The following is a 22632-nucleotide window of genomic DNA, read 5'->3' on the forward strand; positions in this document are numbered from 1 at the left end:
TTACAAACATATACCTGATGTGCAGAGAAGAAAGCTTGATGACAAGGGTGAGAAATTGATTCTGCTTGGCTATCACAACACAGGTGCTTATAGGTTGTTTAATCCCTTGAATCAGAAAATTGTTGTGAGCAGAGATGTAAAGATTGATGAGACTCAATGTTGGGATTGGACTGGACAGAATAGTGTTCAAGAAAGAAGTGCTACAATGCATATAGATGATGAAGTCCAACAACAACCAGCTATGGCAGATATAGATGCTCAACCAGAAAGAAGATCCCATAGATCAAGACAACCACCAACAAGGTTTAATGATTATGAGATCTTCTCTGACTCGGGCATCACTGCAGAAGGAGAATTGGTGCACATGGCTTTCTTAGCTGGCATAAAGCCCTTTATGGTCTCAAGAATGCTCCAAGGGCTTGGAACAAAAGAATAGATGGATTCCTATTGAAGCTTGGCTTTCTGAAATGCAGATCAGAGTATGGTGTATATGTGAAAGGCTCAACTGTTCAGAATCTTCTAGTAATTTGTCTCTATGTGGATGACTTACTAGTAACTGGAACTAAGCTTGAGGAAATTTGTGAAATCAAAGCAGAAATGAAGGTTGAGTTTGAAATGAGTGACTTGGGAGAGTTATCATATTTCCTTGGGATAGAATTCTCAAGAGTCAAAGAGGGAATCCTAATGCACCAACAGAAGTACATCAATGATGTATTGAAGAGGTTCAATATGGAAGGATGTAATGCAGTCTCTACACCTATTGAAGCTGATGTAGGTTGTGAGAAACCAGAACAAGATGCTGCAGTTAATAACATTCTCTATAGGCAGATAGTTGGTTGCCTAAGATACATCTGCAACACAAGGCCAGATATTGCATATGGTGTAGGTGTGATAAGTAGACACATGGAGTCACCAAAGAAATCCAATCTGATGCAAGCTAAAAGAATACTCAGATATGTGAAGGGGACATTGGAGTTTGGCTTGATACTTCCTATCAAAAACAGTGACAAAAATCACAGAATGCTTGGATTCAGTGATGCAGATTGGTGTGGGGATAAATGTGACAGAAAAAGCACAAGTGGCTACATGTTTTTTCTTGGTGAGGCACCAATCTCTTGGTCTTCAAAGAAACAAGATGTTGTGGCACTCTCATCTTGTGAAGCAGAGTATATCTCTGCTTGTACTGCTGCTCAACAAGCTTCTTGGCTAGGGAAACTTCTCACTGAATTGAAGTTGAAAAAAGAAGCGGAAGGCATGCTTATAATGGTTGACAACAAGTCAGCCATAAACCTAGCTAAGAATCCTATTGCACATGGGAGGAGCAAGTATATAGAGACAAGGTTTCATTTTATTAGAGACCAAGTTAGCAAGGATCAACTTAAGCTTGATTTCTGCATAACAGAAGAGCAAATCGCAGATGTTTTTACAAAGGCTTTGAAGAAGAGAAGGTTCGAAGAACTTAGATATAAGCTTGGTCTAAGGTGTTTGAAAGCAAATCTGAATTAAGGGGAAGTGTTAAAAGTAATTCAGTTTTGATAAATATAGATAGTTTCTAGATATAGAAAGTTTGGTTAGTTTAGTTTGTTGGTAGTTTTACTATTTTTGGAATGTAGTTGGCATGTTGCTATATATAGCTTGTAAATGCTTTTGATGAACACACACTTGTTTACTTTCCAGAAAACCTATCTCTATCACTTCACTCTCTCCTCTCTTACACACAAAAGGCTACTTCTCTTTCTCTCATCCTACACTAATTCTCTTTCTTTCTTTCTCTACAACATAGTTGCAATATATGCACATTCTATCTTCTTTCTGCAACAGACTTCTCAACCTTCGCCACAAAACTTGTAGGAGGCAACACCACCTGCTGCCAAGCCTCACCTAGACATGGATCACCTACGAGCGTCTAGCCACCGCGGTAGATAGGTTCTAAACCAATACCCCTGGCAGACTGAACATCACACCGCCCAGTCCGTCATACCGTTGCCACTTCACCACGCAGGACCAAATAGGTCAACACCGCCTGGCAGAAAACTCATGCACCGCCAGCATTTTCTCTCCATCGTCAGATCCAGAGAGATAGGAGAAGAGGTAGAGAACACAACAACCCATCCACCACTCCGTGTCGACCTTGAAACCGCACTATGGCACCCTCTACAGGCCTTGAGTCGATGCCTTCAAAAAGGAGACTCTACCCCTTCATTTTTTCTCTCTAACCTAACAACTTTTTTTTTGTATTACCATCATGGGTATCTATTTGTAGTACTTAAAAAAAATTGTTTTAGTATGCAGATTTACTTTTCCCTCTTTACTAAGAAAAAGATTGTTTTAGTATCTTGCTTTACTTTTCCCTCTTTACTATCCAACTTATTAGAAGGGCCATATATTCGCTATCATCATTAATAAGTAGAAGTTAAAGAATCTCTAAATCATCTACAATAATATACACTTATAAATTAACCATGTAAATTTTTTCACTTGTGGTTTTTGTCTCTTTCTTTTGGGTGGAGACTAAGAAAATTGAAAAATGATGATTATATTTTGAGATACTTGTCTTAATTCCCACATTATGTCATTATCTTTTTACTTTTACACACTTCTTTAGCTTCTAAAGAAAATATACAACCTTTTCATCTTTACAATGTTTTAATTTCTATTTTTCACTAGAAAATACAATTTCTACTTAGTGATTTTTTTTATCAAGTTGTCATTGATTCTTATCTAAATAACATTCACAAACTAATATAGCCAGGAAAATAGAGTTATATAATGGAATGTTTTAGTTTTGTTTAGAAGATATTGGTGGTGAATGAAACAGTAGATTAGGAAAAGAGCTAGCATAGAAGAGGAAGAAAAGCAGAGAAACTAATAAATGGAAAATCACAAATAAACCGGTCTTACAATCATTGATTGAGGAAGTATAATAATATGAATAAATGATACAACCCACACAAATCTAATGAAAAGCAAAATGTCTAAGGTCGCTCATTAATTCAAAAATTTCATGTTGTGAAAACTCATTTTATCCAACCCACAAAAAAAACCAAAACTAAACATTTTTATTATTATTTCAGAAAGAAAAACATAATATAAAAATGTCAAAAGGAAATTGCAATCAAATTGCTTTTGTAACATGCTTGGTAGTGGGTAGGAGTTACCATAGTTTTGAGGGAAACATGGGTTTGGTTTCATCTTTAAGTAAGTGATTACAAACTGAAACAAAAAAGATAAAAAAAACACACCCAAAAATGTAAAGAAAAAGAAAACAACAAGTACAGAGAAAACGCTGCAAGAAGTGGAAAAAATAACATAAGCAAATGAGGCACAAAAAATAAGAGAAAAAAGAGTACCAAAAAGGAGAATAAGTAAATACACAAGTAATCATCTTCTTCATTTTGAGTTTGTGGCACTTTAGACATTTGAACATAAAAATCATCCACTGTCCATGATAACACTAAGCTCTTTTATTTATACACTTGTTTTTAACTTTGTTCTTTTCCTCAAAAGAAAGCAAGCCTTCAAAAGTTTAAGATTGTACTTGACAGTGAATCATTATAAGACTTCAAAACAAATAATGTGAAAAAATAATCATTAGACCACACCAAAACCTTATACCCATGGATTTTCTCCTTCTTTGCAATATCCAGCCCTGTCCCCATTTACCCCAGCCAGAAAAGTCGTAAACCTTCACAGGAGATTGTGCCTACCCGTCAAGAACGACACGAACGAAACCGACGTGAAAGGCTAGGCGAGGGGACTCCTCCTCCCTCGCCACACAGCTTATAGGAGGCAGCACCACCCTATGCCAAGCCTCGCCCAGAAGCGGATCACCTCTGAGCGTCTGGTCACTGCGGTTGAGGGGTTCTAAACCAATACCCCTTGCAGACCGAACATCCCACCGCCCAGTCCGTCGTACCGTCGCTGCTCCACCACGCACGACCAGATCTGTCCACCATCGCCAGACCGAGAGAGAGAGAGGAGAAGAGAAAGAGAACACGACAACCCCTCCACCACTCCGTGTCCGCATTGGAACCACACTCTGACGCCCTCCGCAGGCCCTGAGACGCTGCCTTCGAAGAGGAGACTCTACCCCTTCTTCCTTTTTCTCTCTAACCTGGCAACCCTTTTGTAACAAGCTTGGTAGTGGGTAGGAGTTACTCTAGTTTTGAGAGAAACATGGGTTTGGTTTCATCTTTAAGTATGTGATTAAACAAACTGAAACAAAAAAGATAGGAAAAACACACCCAAAAACGTAAAGAAAAAAACAATAAGTACAGAGAAAACGCTACAAAAAGAGGAGAAAAAAAACAATAGCAGCGGAGACACAAAAAACAAGAGAAAAGATAGTGCCAAATAGGAGAATAAGCAAGTATGCAAGCAACCATCTGCATTTTGAGTTTGTGGCACTTTATACATTTGAACATAAAAAACATCCATTTCCATGATAATAACACTTGGTTCTTTTATATATACGCTTGTTTTTAACTTTAAGAGTATCTATCACATTTTAATCCAAATGAGTATTGATGTATCTATTTGTAATATATTCATTATTCAATCATTTAGTCATAAAAAGGTTAATAGACTTTTATCACCTAATAGTTAAAACTACAATTAATTATAAAAAATTTAAAACTTAATAGTGAGGTTATGATTCACTATTATATATTACTTTTCATTTCAAGGGTCGTGATCACTTGTATTGTTTTCGCTATTTATCGAAGTGGGAATATAGTTGATGACCTATGGCGATTCTTCATCTATTCATTATTTTTATAAAGAAATAAGTTAATTTATTTTAATATAAAAATGTTCTAACTATTATTTTGGGATTCAATAGTGAGGTTACAACTCATATTGTGTCTTTCTACTCGCTTCGAGCTGAGAATCGATCACGATCACTTGTACTGCTTCTGTTATCTATCAAGATAAAAAGGGAGTAAGTAATCAATATTGACTCTTCGTCTATTAGTTACACTTCAAGTAAATTCAAACAATTATAACTTTTTAAATCCAACCAAATTACTACGATTCGGGATCCACTTACCCCTCATCCTAGCCACCAATTCTATGGACATCTAATAGTTAGATCTACTTAATAATTCAAATCATTGGATTTCCCTAGAATTACTAGCTAGGACGAGGAGTAAGTTTTGAGTAAGTGGATATCCACCGCATTACTAATTTTTTCTTAAACCTATAGGTGTATAGTCTTGATTTCCTAAAGCATATAGGGATACGTATGAGCAATATTAATTTTTGTTAGACACAAAAGTAAATATTTAACTCATGCAATTAGTTAGGGTACTGTTTAATTACGGATGAATGAGGTGTTAACACATTTCTCAATCTGGAATGACTCTCGAACTTAAACTATGATATAAAAGTCCATTTTATCCTAATTTAGACTTAAATTGAGTTTTTCATATTTTAACCGCAAAAAACATGGTAGCGATTCTCAAAGAGGTTACGTAACCAAAAATTATGGCACAACACTATGAAATTGTATTGGATTTGCAATTGAAAGCTAAAATTCAATAAACCAAAATTTAAAAGTTAGGAATAAACCTATCCATCATGATAAGTTAATGACTCATTGACAAATCTCTCATAAACCTATCCATCATGATAAGTATGCCTAATAACAACATTAATCATAATTTTTGCTAAAAACTTGCTCTAAAATTTTGGGCATCCAAGTAATTGATACTCATACAAATATATTGGATATTCCATACTACTACGAATACTAAAAAAGAATCTAATTTATTCAAATTTGAGAGAAACCTAATGCTCACAACCTATACATCATACATTTGAAATTCAACATATACAAGATAAAAGAGAGTGAAAATATATTTATTTATCTTATTCATAAGGACTAAACCATTGCTTCTCGATGATTAATATTACTTGCTTTGGATTACTGGTACAAGATTAATTAGACAAGAAAATATTAGAAATAAGATAAAATTGAAAAGAAAAGGCTGCAAAATTGGATATATTGAAGAATTAGTGTAAAAGATGAGGCAATATCAGCCATAAATGGGAAAAATAAACTGTATAAAAGGGGGGGATAAAAAGTGTAAGATAAATGAACACAAAGAACTAAATGTCAATTATAAATAACATTCAAAATCAAACAGAATATAAAAGAATCAAAACGAATATCAACAAAAATAAAAAAAAATAGAGTAATATCAACAAGAAGGGAAAGCATTTACGATTAGAATCGGCTATTACATTTAACATTTACGAGAAGAGAAAAATAGAATAAACTATATATTTAAAGTTTATTACCTTAAATGAACAGAATGAATCGATGATTAAATAAATAGATAAAATGTTAAAAATAGAATGAATGGAGGATTTGAGTGAAGGAAGAATACAAGAGTTCTTACTTGACAACCGTGAATGGAGCATTTGAAGGTATTTGAGTGAAACCGTATGAATTTATTTGAAGAGATTTGAGTAAGGGATTTGTATTTGACTTAGATGATGCTGGAAGTGGATATAGATGAAGAGTTTTTTTCATTTTGGAAAAATACGAGGGATTTGTATGTGGTGTTTTAATTTTGATGCCTTTTTTTGCACCGGGCCAATAAGTAGCAAGTCTTTGTCATAGTTTTAATAGTGTGGCTATGGTGGCTAACTAAATTATTTCTTGTTTATGTTATAATGCAAATGGTTAGTATTTTAATATTTATAGGTGGTGAGATTCAAATTTTCAACTATTTTATTACTGTATTTCTTGAACTCTTAACTCTAACCATATGACCACCTTATGACTTCTATTTCATCTCACTAGTTAGAATAATTTGTTAGAAGGGTACAGATTTATCCATCAATAGTTTATTGTAAATATTTTATTTAAATATTTACACTTGCTATTATAAAAACAATTAGTAGTTAATCTGTGTAAGATTGGAAAACTCTTTTGACGAAAAGAGTTATTGCTTGACTTCATGAATCCTTACTGTCTTAATTTTTCCATGAAATTTTGAAGGTGAAACATCCAATTGCAGTTATTAATTCTTAACCTTGTGTTAATTCTTAACCTTGTGTAAAGTTGTTAGACATAAATCTTTAGTATATAAGTTCCTAAAATAATTAAGACAATAACTTTTAGTGATTTGAAGTCTATTATTATATAAGAGTCATTCTTAAATTATTTATTTGATTATTTCCGAAGTTTATAGAAAATGAATATGAGATCAATCTCACGTCAAAAATGAACATCAGACAATAATTTGATTTGTTATAAGATTAGTGTTGATATTTAAGATTTTAAGGACTTCTCAAGTAACGCTACTAAAACTCTTTTCCTCTTATTATAAGATCTATTACAAGTAATCCTTAAATGGAAAAATAAATAAGTAACCACACTCAACATTTAAGATTTTATTTCTAGAACTTGAATGTCTTTATTATTAACTTTGGGTTGGGTTATATGAAAGATTATTTTATAAACATGTTATATAATTTGGTCTGAAAGAATATTATATTTACTATTCAGTGAGGTGAGTGAGAAGAGAGTGGGGTGAATGAGTTGGGAGATAGTGAGGGAAGAAGAATAAGGGTATTTTGGGGTATGCTTAATTAAATGGGATTCTCCCAAGTATAATAATGAAATTTGTGATAAACACATTAAAACAACCGCATGTAGTATAACATAACTTCCATAACCATGTAATAGTTATAAAAAATTTAGTGACACATCAAAACACTAGATACACAGTCGACAACATTGTCCAAAAGGCTATAAATTTCACAGTGGAGTGTATGACATCACTAAATACACAGTGCTGTAAACATGAAGACAACAACTAATGGAGCTTCCTTCTTGACATTCACCAAAGAAAGTGGTACAAGGACGCACCATTTCTCCACCACAAAATATTCCAGCCAAAGGCACTCCAGGAAAATTCTCCAAGAAAGGGGAGCTGTCAACATTCACATGTCCAAAGAATGATTCACCACGGCCATAACAAGCAAAAATAAAACCCCCGAAAACATCCACATTGTTGTCTACGTCAGTCTTGGAAGTCTTGGAGTTTCCTTCCAGCTTAATATTCCTGAGTGAATCATGGACCTTGGTCAATGAAGCTGATGCACTATTAGGATCTGATCGGTAGAACTGAAAGATATCTCCTGTCCTGATGCCAATTCCATCGACATACAGATACTCTTCATCACCTCTGTCCAAAACATGAGAACTTAGCTTTTTTTCTAGATAGGGAATCTTAATAAAAATATGATATACGGAAGGATACGGTGTAGGAATCACTATAGGAGGATAAATGAATAAATATTCATCTACCACGGACCAACCGTGAAAATATCAACAGATGCCCTGGTCTACCTTAGATATGTTTTTCAAGCCCCCAAAAGATTGGAAGCAAACTAATAAATTTATGGGGAAAGGAACACAATTTGTTTATCGAGGAGACATGTCTATGCTGCAGAAAATGAAACCAAAGAAACTGCAAATGGCTATGTATACCCCACAAAAAAATCCAAATGGCTATCTAAAATCTAGCTTTCAAGCTAATACCGACCTCTAATTTGTACAGCACTCACTAATCTATTATATCTGTTATTATATTAATTCCAGCATGCCACTTGGACACCAGTTGGCCGTAGATTAGCCATATAGGGAAGTTCTATGACTTACAGGGATTAATGGTGCAAATGTTGAAGTTAGAGAACTAAAAATCATACAAGAATGGAGCGACTAAAATCACAAAAAATGAGGGACCAAATGTGCAATTAAGCCTAAAAATACATCACAAAATTAGTTCATGAAGTCAATTTGTTTCTATATCTAATTCTGTATAGGACCCATATGCCACTTGAGATGGTATAAAAAGAAAGTACAAGATCGTGCTTACAGTTACAAGTGACAACATTAGCTGCTTTTTCTATTCTCTAAATTTTGACACCAAGCAACAATTAATGGATGAGAAGAGTTCCAAACACTCAAAACTGTTAGAAAGTAACACTGCTAACACTTATAATTCTACATAGACAAAGCAAAAATCAACCTTTTATGCATAAGAGTTGTTTTGTTACAAGTTGTAAAAGTAAGAGTTTCACATGTTACTAGTTTTTTAACATATTAGATGATGTTAGTTGTAACATTCAGAAGATCATGTAATGTGTGCTATATTTATCATTGTATTTGCCTACAAATTGACATTCATTTATACGTAAGTGAATCAAGGAAATCAACATAAATAAGAAGAAACCATTACAAAGTTTCCTTCTCTCTTTTTGATAGCCTATATGCGTTACAAACATCTTCTCCTCCTCCCATTTTATCATAGTTATGACACCAGCCGTATCGGTCTGTTCAACCAGAAAATTGATGAACTGAACCACATACTAGTACAGTACAATACTTCCTTATACCAGTACGGATCAAGTATAACACGAGATTGTCATAAGCAACTATCTATTACCTAAACTAGCCAAGCGAAGATTAATAACAGCAGTTGAAAATGGCACAAAATAGATGGGTGAAAAAAGCTATATAGCACTATCAGATGATTGCATCAGAATATCTTCCATCTATTCAGCCTTAATATGAAAGGAAAATTCTTCATATGAAATCCATAGAAAAGAATAAATATTGATGAGATAGTGACACACCATGAAAGGAGAAGAGTTATATATATCATACCCCACGACTCCATGATATGCAATACAAGTTCTTGGCATTGGCTTCTCTACTCCAATGGAGAATTTTCTATGTTTAATTACCCCAATGTACAAATCAGGAGACTCAATATGATTTTCCAGCTGCCACAATTTTTATAGTTAAGAAAATGAAAATCATTAGTAGAAAAACAAGGAAAAAGAAAGTAACAACCTCTAAGTTTTACAAAACTTTAAATTGATATACGGCCTTACAACCAAACAAAAATATCACATAACACCGGCCTATATCATTTTCATCTTTTCCATAAAAATAAGCATAGCAATTAAAAAAGTGTGTCATGAAATCCCGTCATGATCACTATCAGTAGGGATTGTTATCACTTCAAGAGAAATACAATGATGACACAGAAACGAAAGCCATCCAGATACTAAGCATATTTAGGTGCTCAAGTAGGCTATTTTCTTTGTGGCATGATGAAGTTTTTATCTTCAATTGCAATCAATTTTCAAAATCGTGTCGAAATAGTCAAATATAACCCATAAATAAGCTGGAGAAAAGACAATGATTTCAAGATAGACCACGATATAAGGTTAGTTTAAACTTGCTTATTTGTGAATTAGTAATTGGGACTTAAATTCGTTTTTAACTTGCTAACTAAAAAATCATGATAACAAACCAACACTGAATAAGACAATGTTGGTATAGGACCTTCCAAATCCTATTATGTCATCACACTCCAACAGAAGATAACATTTTCCTATTTCAAAGTATACACTTCTGTGACACAGAAAGAAACGGTCAGCTGCATATCATCCATTAGTGGAGAAATAGTCTATATCCATTTATTTTCTTGCTTTATGTATTTTCTTTCTATCTCTTTTAAAAGTGATTTTTTAGAAAATATAAGGCCCGATTGCATTCTTATTTAGCTTTCGAATAGGAGCAATAATGAAAGTAGTGCATTATGGTTTCTGATTTACGAAAAGAATTTGCACTTTTATTGAAAAACATGCAAAGAAATTGCGCACCAATTCATGAATATCATGTAGAATAGTCTGACCGTCAAGATGTTCTTGTTGCCCTTCTCTCCTGGCAGTTAGCCAAGTTGAACTATCGGTGCTGCTTGTTCTAACTGAAGCTGTCTTGTATTTGGCACCTACAGCTGAAACACCATTTGACAGTGCAACATGGAATTTGATCTTTCCTGTAGCAAGATGAACCCATCACAAAGATGAATAACTAATTAACTACTAAGTAGCAAAGAATTTCAAAAAATATAATAAAATACAACAAAAGGCATGTACACTTAATATCAGCACTGGCACATCATATAGGGCTTGTTGCCTTGTATACTAATGCACATGCCTAAGTCAACAAGGGGCTGCATTTGAGGTTCGGGAGGTGGAGGGTCAGTCCCCAACAACCTGATTCTCCAATTTCTCAAGATCCTAATGGGGGAGGGGAACCATTGTTTCAAATTGTAGGCCACATCACATGATGTAGCCCCAATATTGTGGTTGCGGTACCCGCCACAACCACATAACAATTAAGGTGTGACACGAATCACAATGATGCAGCCAAATTGAGCAGCAACACAACCACATCGAATTCGAAAATATTTTTTAATCACAAACAAATTCACACTCAATTCACATCGCAACGGCCACAATCACAATAATCACAACTACAATCGTGACCACAATTTAAAATACTAAATATAACCACACTAGAGCTAAAAGAAGACAAGGAGAAGATGCAAGTGCACTGACATGATCTATCTTCTTTTAAGAAAGCAAAATAATGGATATTTCTAGATATGGGTATGGCTAACAGGCTAAGCATACTTGACGGCATTTCCATTTATTTTTATCTTGAAAATTTAATGATTAACAACACATGTTTCTAACAATTAAAATTAGACAATTTTATACCTTAAAGATACACGAGTTGCCAGGTTTGAGATAATTCGAAGGGCACTCCATGCATGAGGCTCACCTAGTGGGTCCGTGTAGGGTAAACGTATTAAAATGTACACAGCCTTGTCATTGAGAGGTTGATTTCATGATTTAAACCCATGACCTCCATGCCAAGGTAGCAACCTTAATGTTGTGTCGAGACTCCTTTAAGGAATTCGAAAAATCACATTCGTCATAATCTCTAAAGCACGGATACGTTGAACACCCTCACGTGTCAATGTCGGACATGTATCCGACACAGATTCGTGAAGGATATGTATCCTTAAAGTATACAAAAATTAAAAAAATATAAAGATGAAGATACATATCTGATACGTTTTCAACAATAAAAGATAAGATAGTATACGTTTTATAAATTTTATGAATTATTCTACTATGTTTTCTAGTTTTGGTACTTGGAATTCTAGAGGACAATGATTTACAATTTCCATTATATTTTCTATTTTTGATATTTTGATTTACACTTATAATTTTATCATATTTTATGTATTTTTTACTATTTTATATATGTCTCTCTGAACGTATTGTATCCTATATTTTAGAAAAAATATGTGTCGACGTATCGGATACATATCGTATCCGATACACATCTGTATCTGTGCTTCATACGTCATAATGAAATAGGAGTAAATGCACTGTGGTAGTTATGTATTTGTATGAACAATGTTGCTTAGAAAGCAGCTGAGAGCTGCCAAAAAGATATCGAGAAATACCAGAAATCCGGTCTCTGTCCTCAGCAAATACAAGGGCAACAGCTTCTATGTCCCCCCTTCTACCACAAGCATTTCTAGAATCATTTCCACTTCTGTATATAAAGCAGCCTCTCTCATCACCCACAATGACTGTGTCCTTAGGCATGGCGTAATCTGTACTAAATCAATACATCATTCAAGTTAAAATAAAATAAAAAAGAAATCGGCCAAACACAAGTCTGTGGCAGAAGGGTGTAGATGTATATTTAAGTCATTGAGGTTCTCAATATAAAACTAACACAAAATACAAGTCACCCTGTCTAAAATCAAGTATCAAATACTATTGTAATCATACCCGAGAGGTTGTGACAAATATTTTAGAGAAATCAGTCAATGATTTCTTGGAATAAATACTGACATAATTTTCCTTTAAATGTAGAGAGTAAATAAGAAGATCGAAGAGGGATTAATAAATGCACAAGGTATAAGAAAACATATGCATAATACAAGTGCCACTTACCCAACTTCTCCATAACTGGTTTCATGTCACTGCTTGCTTCCTGTGCAGCCAAATCCAAGTGTTAGAAACTGAACCAAGAATGATGTAAACAATGAAATAAAACAAAGAAAGATTGAAAAAAATGAATATTAGATAATTAACTAACTATTAACTTACTCCAATCAATATAACTGCAACAGGGAATGGACGTATGGAGACAGAGGCTGAATACTCATTGATATCCATTACAAAATCATCAATATACCGTGCTTGAGATGCCTGATATAAAAAATATTATTTTGATAAATATGATAACAAAAGAAGCATGGAGTGGCTTTAATTTAATTATTTAGTATGTATAATACAGAATATAAAAATATAGATTGTAGTGAAATAAAAGGCACAAAAAGAGCACCAGAGCGATCTTTGGTCATTTAATCATGTTTTTTTGCAAAAACAAAATCCTCTTATTTCTTAGTGAGGATGCATGTTCTTGAGTGATTTTGTTATTAATATTTAATAATAAGTTTATTCTGTATTTGAGCTGCATAATGTACTTTAGAATCATTCTTTCAGGTACTTGGGCATTGAGAGAGCAAATGCCTAGGTGCTCAGCAGGCTGAAAGTGAGTTTATGCAGCAGTGCCTAGGCGCCCAGAAGCTGTGAGCAGGAAATGCATTGTGCCCAGTGCCTAGGTACTCAGACCTGCCACCTAGTGATTCAGTCAACAGAAAAATGCAATTGAACCATGAATTGAATGAATTTCTTTGTTTTATGTTAACCGATGATTGTGCTTTTCATTCATTCTTCAAAATTTGCCATTCTTGGGTTAAGGGTTCTTTTTCTAATTGGGAAATTAGGGATTGAGTATGTCCCCAATCTTCAGCACATATTGCATCTTAGGAATTTTGCTTGTGATATGTGCAATCCATTCTTCAAATCCATTGTTTTGTTGTTGCTGTTTTAACTCAAAATTACTCAAGGAACTAGTAACTTCTTAGTTACAATAAAGTCTGATTCTTAAAGGAATTTAGAATTGCAACCTTTGGGATTTCAATTGTAATAGAGAATTGAGTAATTTGTTTGAGTCTTAAATTATATGATGAATGAAGGGAAATCAAATTCCTAGCATTTGTCTCCACTGTTATTTCAAAACAATATCTCTTTATTTTCAGTATAGTACTAATAAGAACAAAAGGGAAGCTAACACTATTACACTAAGGAGCTGAGGTGAGGCACCAAAAGGGGTTAGCGCCCAGCTGGTGGAAGCACACACTTCTGGTGCCTTAAATTCACATTTCAGGCTCGAACAACACACACCTTTTGCACCTTACTTATAACTATAAAAGCTCAGATTGCCCAGCCATATAACATACTAAATGTGATGTGAAATGGGAGAATTAGTCAAAATATCAACTAAATAACTAGTTGTCATCCTTTGGAACTCTTTTGTTAAGTCGATTGATAGTTAATTTATAAAGTTAATGCTAAATAATCAAACATTTTATCTTAACGCCTTTTCTCAATGAGTAGTCTCTATTCTCTTGCATGAAGTTGTTGAAAGTTTGAAACCTGTGAGTTCCTTAAGGGCGGCTTTCGCATTAAATTTCAAAATATCTTATTCTTACTATTATACATTCACAGGGTAGGCAAGTACCATTTTCACAGAATATAAAGTCCAAAGTCTTATAGATAAGACTTTATTACCTTTGATGGTCGTACTAACGGTATGGCTTCAACTTTTAATCCTGGCAAGTAACCAACAGTCAAAACTATGCCTTCATTTATATTTCTGGTATATCCATCCCCGGAGAAGCCACTAAAAAGGACACCCCACTTGACCTGCATAAATTATCCTCGCTTTCCATGAGTATACCAAAGCTCTAATAAAATAGAATTATTTGTATAATTATATGTATCAATATTCAACCTCTTTGAATTCATCAGTTACAGCATCACTTCCAATAATACCATTTGCCACAGAAACAATAATGGGAATATTGAATCCCAATCTCCCTCTAATCTGCACAATAAACATTAAGCTAATGCATAGTACTAATAATAACGATAAAACTAAAAATGGGAAAAAAGAAAGTAAGAGTAAAATTATACAAGTTGTAGAGTCTTGGATAATTCAAATCCACTTCCAACATTGACAATAGCAAAATGAGGACGAATAGGGTCAGACAAAACTTTGTTAACAACCTCGTTCACAGCATCCTGTTCAAGTGCACAAATTCTATACATGAATCCATTCATATATCTCAATTATTACAAGCTGAGTATTAAGCAAATAAATAAATAAAAATCACTATAAAGACGCATAACAAATTTCTATAATTCATTGTAAATTTGTGTTACCAAACACTAATTCACATTACAACAACAATCACAGAATTCACAGTTTAAATAAAAATGGAAAAATATAAATTATCCATAAAATCTGAATTGTCATTACCGATAAATTTGACAAACACTTCATGTTTTTTTAGAATCAAAATGAGATTTTCGGTATTTGAAAAAGAAAAAGGGTTTGAAATCAGGGTTTTTGTGAGGACATGATGGAAATTTAGTGAGATATGAAAAGGAAGGGTTACGTGTAGCAAAGGATTGAGAGAGAGAGCAGTTGAGAGCTTAGGACGAAAGAGAATGCGATTGCAGATAAAGCTCCATGATTTGGTGACGCAAGCTGCTGAAGCGAATGATGGAGCAGGAAGCCTCGCTAGAATGTTTTGAACAAGATCATCGTTCAGCAAATTCAAACCTCCAATACTCGTATTCGAATCGTTTGAACCTCTTGCTTTCGTGCTCGATGATGATGATGATGGTGGTGGATCCTCCATTGTGGCAAACACAAACACGATCCTCAAAGTTTATTAGTGTTTCGGAAATGGTTAGATATAGAATATGGGCTTGGGCCCTATCTATGTTTGAGTTCAAGAAGTTTACAGAATTGAGAGATAAATATCTCTCAGGATAACCGAGAAGAGTTATTTTAGTGTGGCATATGGTCCCACTTAGGGTGGAAACAGGTCAGACCGTCTACCAGGGCCATATTATTTGGCCTATAATAGACTAGGTCAGGTCAGACTCAGGCCTTTTGAAAAGCCTATTTAGTTTCACAGGCTATTTTAGGTCATCCAAATGATCTATTAAATCTAACAGGCCGGCCTATTTAGTTATATTACATAATAATGTTCATATTTTATAATTTTATTATATAACTAATGTTATTATATATATATATATATAATAATTTTAATATAAAAATTATACAAAAATATAATTTAATTGTTAGCGTTATAAAAATATATTTAAAAGTATGCATATTAGTTATTTAAATATATATATGATCACTTATTTCAATATAATATAGTATAATAGGCATTTAAACAGACTAACAGGTCAGGCCTAGGCTTTGAAAAAAAAATTAAACAGGCTAATAGGCCAGACTCAGGCTCCTATATGCTATACATGCTCGGTCTGTTTAAGGCAAAGTCTGGTCTGGCCTGTTTCCACCCTTAGTCCCACCGGATATTGAGGATGACCAAAAAGTTAATGATTCGATTCATGTAAAAACATTTATTGGGAAAATTATCATGAACTTTTTACTAGAGGTGTCAAAACGGGCTACCCGGACAGGTTCGGGCTAGCCCACATTGGGTTCAGGCTAAACCAGGTCCGGCTAAAACGTTCGGATACAATTTATGCATATCAAATGGTAGCCCAAACCTGCCCTAAACGGATTGCGGGTTATGGCGAGACGGCCCTCAAAAACTAAAAACTAATATTTTTAAAATATTTAATCTATTCAAAAAAATAGGTATCATTTGATATTAACGTATAATTTTTCTTAACATCTTTGTTATGTCCAATACAACCAAACTTATAGATCTAATACATCGTGTTTGAGTTAAAATGTGATGTTAAGTCCACGTGTATGATTTTTAACGTAACTTTTTTATTAAATCTCTCATTTCTATTGAACTGTCACTCTCTAACACAATATAATTTGTAACTTCTCTTTAATATATAAACATTTGATACTAATAAAAATATTATATTTTATATGTTCTTTATCAACACTTTCATTGTGAACTATTATATTAAATTTGGTGGTGTGAAGTTCTCTATGATAAATAATTTATGTGATTTTAGTATTGTTGTAAACATTATTTTCTTTATTATATTTTTGTGGTAAAGTTAAATCTAATTAAATACATAATAACATAATACTTATTATCTATTTTTTATTATAAGTTGTTTTGTAAATTTTCATCTAGTGCTTATTACCAAGCCAAAAGTCTCAAAAAAAGATTAAAACATATAAGTAAAATGGGTAGCCCGAACCCGCCTAGGTAAGCCCGGCCCGAGCTCGGATTTATAATAGTCCGACCGGGTCGGGCTGCAAAGCCCGGATTTAATAAAAAGTACCTAAAATGATACCCAAGCCCTATAAATTTCCAGGCTTTGGTGGGTCGGCCCATCCGTTTTGACAGCTCTACTTTTTACCCATAAATGAAATATACACTTAATAGTACCAAAAATATCTTTTAGGATATAATTATGTGCTTGTGTTATCTATGAGCAATGGTGTAAAAATTGTACCGTACCGGTCAGTTTGACCGGAAAATTGGCAAACCGGATCTCTAACCGATACGGTATAGATATTGAACTGGTCAAGTATTAAAACCGGTCAAAGCTTATCAAAAACCGGTCAAAACTGGTGAACCGACCGCTATTTGATTAAACCGGCCGGTTTATACACATATTTTTTATAAAAAAAAACTTAAAACCCCATTACAATGTGACCTATCTTTCCAACACTTCAAGGCACATGCTTCTAAGACATACTTAGATTACACCTTTTGGTTCCTAACATTCGTGTGTAATCTCATGACATTTGTGTAATCTTGAAGTATTGTCTGAAGATATATGATTTGGTGCAAAAATATAATCTCGATATGAGACAACTTTGACTCCCTTATGTTAAATGTTAAAACTCTAAATTTATTTGTTTTATAGAGTGAGTTATGAACTTGTGTCATTTATTTATATTTTGTGGTTGTTATGTGATACTTTTGGATTGATATATGTTTTGTAATTTAGACTTGAATTTGTTAAAGACTTAAAGTTGTTTGTTTATGTGAATTTTGAGTAGATTATGAATATGAATTATAAATTTGAGTATCTACTTATTTGAAATTTGTTTTGTTACAGGTTTGTATATGTATAAATATAAGGTTGTCCGGTCTAACCGGTATGTAGTTTAATTACTAAATCACCGATTGAATCACTGTACCACTATAATACCCTAACTAGTTTGATAACCGGTTCGATTTTAATAGAGGATATAACCTTTTTTTACATACATGAATGAATTTAATTACTTGAAGTTATTTAGGGAAGGAAGAACAAAGAACAAATCATTTTTGGTAAGAGTGAGAATAGGGTAGAAGGTGTATTTCAAGTTTTAGGTTATGCAAAAAAAAAAAAAAAAAATTGGTTATGTTTATTTGTAAAGCTTTGTTGTTAAGGAAATAAAGCTTTTAAGGTTTTCAATTTAAATTTAAACATATGTTTAAATAGACATCTTATTTTTCTAATTACTTGATTTTATGATTTGAATTTTACTAACTTTTTCTAATAACTTCGTTTTAATCTCGCAAATGTGTGTTTTTTAGCGATAACTTTTCAAAATTACTTGGTTTTAATCTTATTTTTCACTCCTTCTTAGGTTTGAAGCCAAGTCCAACATTAAAAATTATAGTAATTATTATTTGGGGTTGAGGTAGCATATGAGTAAATATTTCTAAGGGTATAGATAAATATGAGAATTTAATTTAATAAAAAACCTAAATAATAGTGAGAGTTGAAATCTGAAGTAAATTGAAAAGTAAAATACATGGTTTGTGAATTCTTGTATTTTAGATGGAGCAAATTTCCATCCAAATAATAAATATATATATAGATATCCATTAAATATAATAATAAATTTAAACTCATTTATTACAAAAATTATTTATTGAATTTCCATTAATTTCAATGCATAAATTAAATTTGGATGAATTTAATTTTCTTCAATTTACACAAATAATAGTGTTGATATGTGACAAACATCTTTTCAGGAAAAATAACATTAAAATATGGGACAAACTTCTTTTCCATACAATGTGACATTTTAATCAAATTATAATAAACATGTTCTTTTATTCACAACATTATTCTACAATAAATTGCCAAACATAGCTCCAAAGTCAAAACTTACAAACAAGTAATCTACCAAATTTAATGAATATAGAGATTAAAGGATCATATGAAAGCAAAATCAGAAGAATGAAAAGCTAGCAGGAAAATGCATTGGTCTACATATATGATCCACAAATGCTATTAATCTCACTGTTACTTTGACTTAAAATGCCATTCAGTTCTGGCTCTAACTACATCTGATTTATTGTCTTGAAGACGAAGCATGTGAGTGTATTGCAGGTCAGGCTTTCTATTGATGGAGTTATTGGACTCTCCTATTATCCTTGCTGTTGGAGTAGTTATGGATTCCAGCAAATTCGATTGTTGACATTCGCGCCGAAATTCCAAAGTCATGCTTGTCATATTAAAGTCTTCTAGCACTTCTATTGGCACACTCTGCATCCAACAAGCAAATCAACATTTGTAAATAGCAGCTATGGTTGTAGTTATGGTTATATTGTTTTTACAGTAATTGGGAATAATTGTAAAAATGTAGCTAATGTTGCCAGAATTAAGACTGCGACATAGTTGGATAGACCATCACAACGGTATCATAGTGATTGCAATTACAGTTGCGGACCTCAATTTAAAACGATGAATTCATTAGGAAATTTTATGACATAGACTATTTATCTCTTCTCAACATTTCTGCATTTCTTTGCATAATTTGTTCCATCTCAGTCGATACTTACCTCTAAAATCCATCCAATGTATTTCACATTGTTCACATGCTGATTAGCATCCATGTCGTTCCACCTTGGCTGCATTGTATTAAGCAAAAAAAAAAAAAAGCAGTCAAATCAAATATCTAATAGTAATATAATTTAAGTTGAACACTAGAATTTAATGCAATTGAAAAAGAAGGGAAGGAATGATGTCAAAATGTTAATAAAGAGAAGGGGCACTAAGATTAAACTTAAACTATGTATCAAACACCAACAATGTGTTGGTCTAGTAATGTAAGGTCTATTAGATCTCAGGATAACCAAAAGCTTAAGGGTTCGATTCCAGAGAGACACTTGTTGGGAGGGACAACCATGTACCCCGAAAGGAATTAGTTCCGTATTCAAAGGGGATAGGATACCCTTAGTAGTAGTAAAAAAAAATTATTATCAAACTTACAGCCATTCCAGAACGGATTCTCTCAGCAGTTTCATCAGTGAGTTTGTCTATCTTTTCGCAATCTTTTTCTTCACTGGCAACAGCAATCCTATAAAGGTAGAAAGGAACAAGCTCTTGTTTAACTTCACAAGGTATCTTGCTTAGCCTTCTTGTTTCTCTATTCATGATGACCCATGTGCTGCACCAATGAAATTGTTAACATGTAGTTTATATTGAGGAAAAAAAGCTATATTATAGACTATAGAGCTATGTGATATAGTTACATAGTATGTGCTATCGGTTCTGACGCACGATACCTGGTTCTATACGGTTCGTCAGTTTTTACATTATTATTACAAAACTTCCTTTATGACAAAAACCTATATGTGGTATGTGAAATTTGGTACATGATACGTAGGCTAAACAATGGAACCATGTAACTATAATTTTTAGTCAATATAATAATGAAAAAGATAAAATGTTGCACCTTGTTGCTCTTGTTATAATCTCTTTGGTGTAATGATCCCGGATAATCCAATCTCTTCGCATTCCATTCTTTCCAGCTGCATCAACCCAAGTATCAATTTCAATTTCATCTCCCCTGTCATATTTTTCTTTTAATCTATCAGTCTGTATATTCTTTGGCAGCATAATTGGTGAGTAGTGTTTTGTATAATTAGGCAAGGCAGGGGATTAGACTAATCATATTTACCATTTGCTATATCTTTGCACTTGAACTTGAATCCGAGTAACGACCCAAATGAGTTTTCGAAGGCTCATCTCACGAGTAGCTCCAAAACCATCCCCACCTATACCAGAGCTTGTAACATGATTAAGAGCAGTTTCCTGAATCATTTAACATATAGTTCATCAAATTTGTTCTTCGTTAGTGTTGTTTATTAATACTCTATTAATCAAGTATCATATATAATCTTCTTCTGTCACAAATCCTTAGTCTCATACGGGCTGAATGTACTATTATGCAAATTTATGGGGTATTCAATGGCCTTTAGATGAGACCAATCATTAAGCTATGATTTATTTGCATTTGGATGGTGTATATTCTGATTTATGATTTATTGAAATCGGAATCTAAGCCATCTGATTTTCGTTCAACCGTGCAAATAAGCCAAAGTTAGGATGCCTTTCATGTTTCAAAGTTACATAATCCATTCCCCAATTGTATAGGAAAAGTGGATTTGCACTACTTCTTCATGGACACCATATGAGATACTTATAGTGTCTCTCTTTTTTGGTCTTGTAATATGATAAGATGAAAGAGGAAGAGTATACAAATGCTTTGAAATATAAAAAATACAAATTTGATATTAAAAGATGTCCAAATAATATAACTCAATTTTATATTAACATGCTGCATAATTGGAGTAGAATGCAATTGAGAAGAAGGTTTAAAACTTCATTTATATCAGATAGCTGTGGATATGATGATACATATCAGCTACAACCCTATTATAAGTTGTTAATGCAGAGAATAGTGAAGCTAACCTGAAGAAAATTCATGAGTGTCTCCATTGTGGCAGTTTTATCTGGTCCAATTTCATAAGATCTGATAGCAAAAATCTGTCTATACACAAACCTGCCCTCAACAAACCGTCCGCGCAAGCTGGTAACTAGAGCTGCATCAGCTGCGCTTTCGTTAGCCAACTTGCTTCCTGAGAGAGGAGCCTCTACTACATGTATTCCATTCACCTTTGTTCCATTAACTGTGTCCACTTTCTGAGGACTACTATGAGAATTTGCAGTCACCAATGAAAATCTTCTTTTATTGTTCAACATGTTAGTATTGCATGAAGAATAAAGTCTCAGCTTCAATACCTCCATATTTTCCTTCTTTGCATTGCTAAAATTCCAGGGAAATTGAAAACCCAAGTTTCTGGATGCTGCCATTGATGTCATTGCTAGTAAATTAAGAGCTTGAGTCACAGTTAAATAAGTTAGAGAATTTGTTGTCAGATATAAATCCTAGCAGAACATGTTTCTTGTGTAATTAAGAAATGTTTTTTTTCTTCCTTTCTCTAAAGAGTATAGTTTGTAGGTGTAACAACTTGTGAATTATTTGAAAGGTGCAACAACTTGTGATTTTATCTTTGTAACATATTAATAGTATAATCAATAATGACTAGAAAATGATATCTGATTCATAGCCCAACCACTTCAATTGAGTGGAGGAAAATATGGTGAGACATACATCATTAACTTGCACACAAAAATAGAATGGTGCTTCAGGTTTAGCTTGTTAGTAATTCTAGACTTGATATATGCTGGTCCTGGTTACTTTTATATATTCATGACCTTGAAGATTGGGGCACCTTTGATTTAACTCTAAAAAATAGAAGATAGTTGAGAAACAGAAGATAAAAACAAAAGACTTTCAAAATGGTGAAATTTGTGTAGGTTTTTTAGTCAATTTCTTCAACACCAAGCTTGTGTAAA

The 22632-nt window shown here is 33.3% G+C and overlaps 2 protein-coding genes across 3 annotated transcripts; both read right to left on the bottom strand.

The window, feature by feature from the left end:
• Positions 7599–15722, bottom strand: LOC109328477 (F-box/LRR-repeat protein At5g63520). 2 transcript variants are annotated; one of them, XM_019561960.1, is made up of 10 exons: positions 15426–15721; positions 14941–15048; positions 14759–14851; positions 14536–14670; positions 13006–13107; positions 12850–12889; positions 12351–12503; positions 10690–10865; positions 9683–9801; positions 7599–8198 (listed from the first exon to the last, which is right to left on the bottom strand). In XM_019561960.1, the coding sequence occupies exons 1-10, from the start codon at positions 15669–15671 to the stop codon at positions 7769–7771; spliced, it is 1602 nt and encodes a 533-aa protein (XP_019417505.1). In that variant the 5' UTR covers positions 15672–15721; the 3' UTR covers positions 7599–7768. The 2 variants fall into 2 exon arrangements, with proteins under 2 accessions (XP_019417505.1, XP_019417506.1); XM_019561961.1 differs by lacking the exon at positions 14941–15048 and having other exon boundaries at positions 15426–15722.
• Positions 19019–22290, bottom strand: LOC109327494 (palmitoyl-acyl carrier protein thioesterase, chloroplastic-like). Its single transcript, XM_019560665.1, has 6 exons — positions 21685–22290; positions 20891–21024; positions 20666–20779; positions 20200–20377; positions 19770–19838; positions 19019–19473 (listed from the first exon to the last, which is right to left on the bottom strand). Exons 1-6 carry the CDS (start codon positions 22093–22095, stop codon positions 19231–19233), a joined length of 1149 nt encoding a protein of 382 aa, XP_019416210.1. The 5' UTR covers positions 22096–22290; the 3' UTR covers positions 19019–19230.

Source organism: Lupinus angustifolius, chromosome LG15, assembly GCF_001865875.1.
Source record: "Lupinus angustifolius cultivar Tanjil chromosome LG15, LupAngTanjil_v1.0, whole genome shotgun sequence".
Taxonomy (NCBI): domain Eukaryota; kingdom Viridiplantae; phylum Streptophyta; class Magnoliopsida; order Fabales; family Fabaceae; genus Lupinus; species Lupinus angustifolius.

Excerpts from the sequence above, each read along its gene's own strand:
- LOC109328477 (XM_019561960.1), bottom strand. The coding sequence starts at position 15,671 with ATGGAGGATCCACCACCATCATCATCATCATCGAGCACGAAAGCAAGA. Across the intron at positions 15,049-15,425 it reads CTCTCAATCCTTTGCTACAC|GATGCTGTGAACGAGGTTGT; the intron begins GTAACCCTTCCT and ends GCACTTGAACAG. Across the intron at positions 13,108-14,535 it reads CGTTAGTACGACCATCAAAG|GCATCTCAAGCACGGTATAT; the intron begins GTAATAAAGTCT and ends TTTTTATATCAG.
- LOC109327494 (XM_019560665.1), bottom strand. The coding sequence starts at position 22,095 with ATGACATCAATGGCAGCATCCAGAAACTTGGGTTTTCAATTTCCCTGG. Across the intron at positions 20,378-20,665 it reads ATTATAACAAGAGCAACAAG|CACATGGGTCATCATGAATA; the intron begins GTGCAACATTTT and ends TCATTGGTGCAG. Across the intron at positions 19,474-19,769 it reads ACATTGGATGGATTTTAGAG|AGTGTGCCAATAGAAGTGCT; the intron begins GTAAGTATCGAC and ends TGTTGGATGCAG.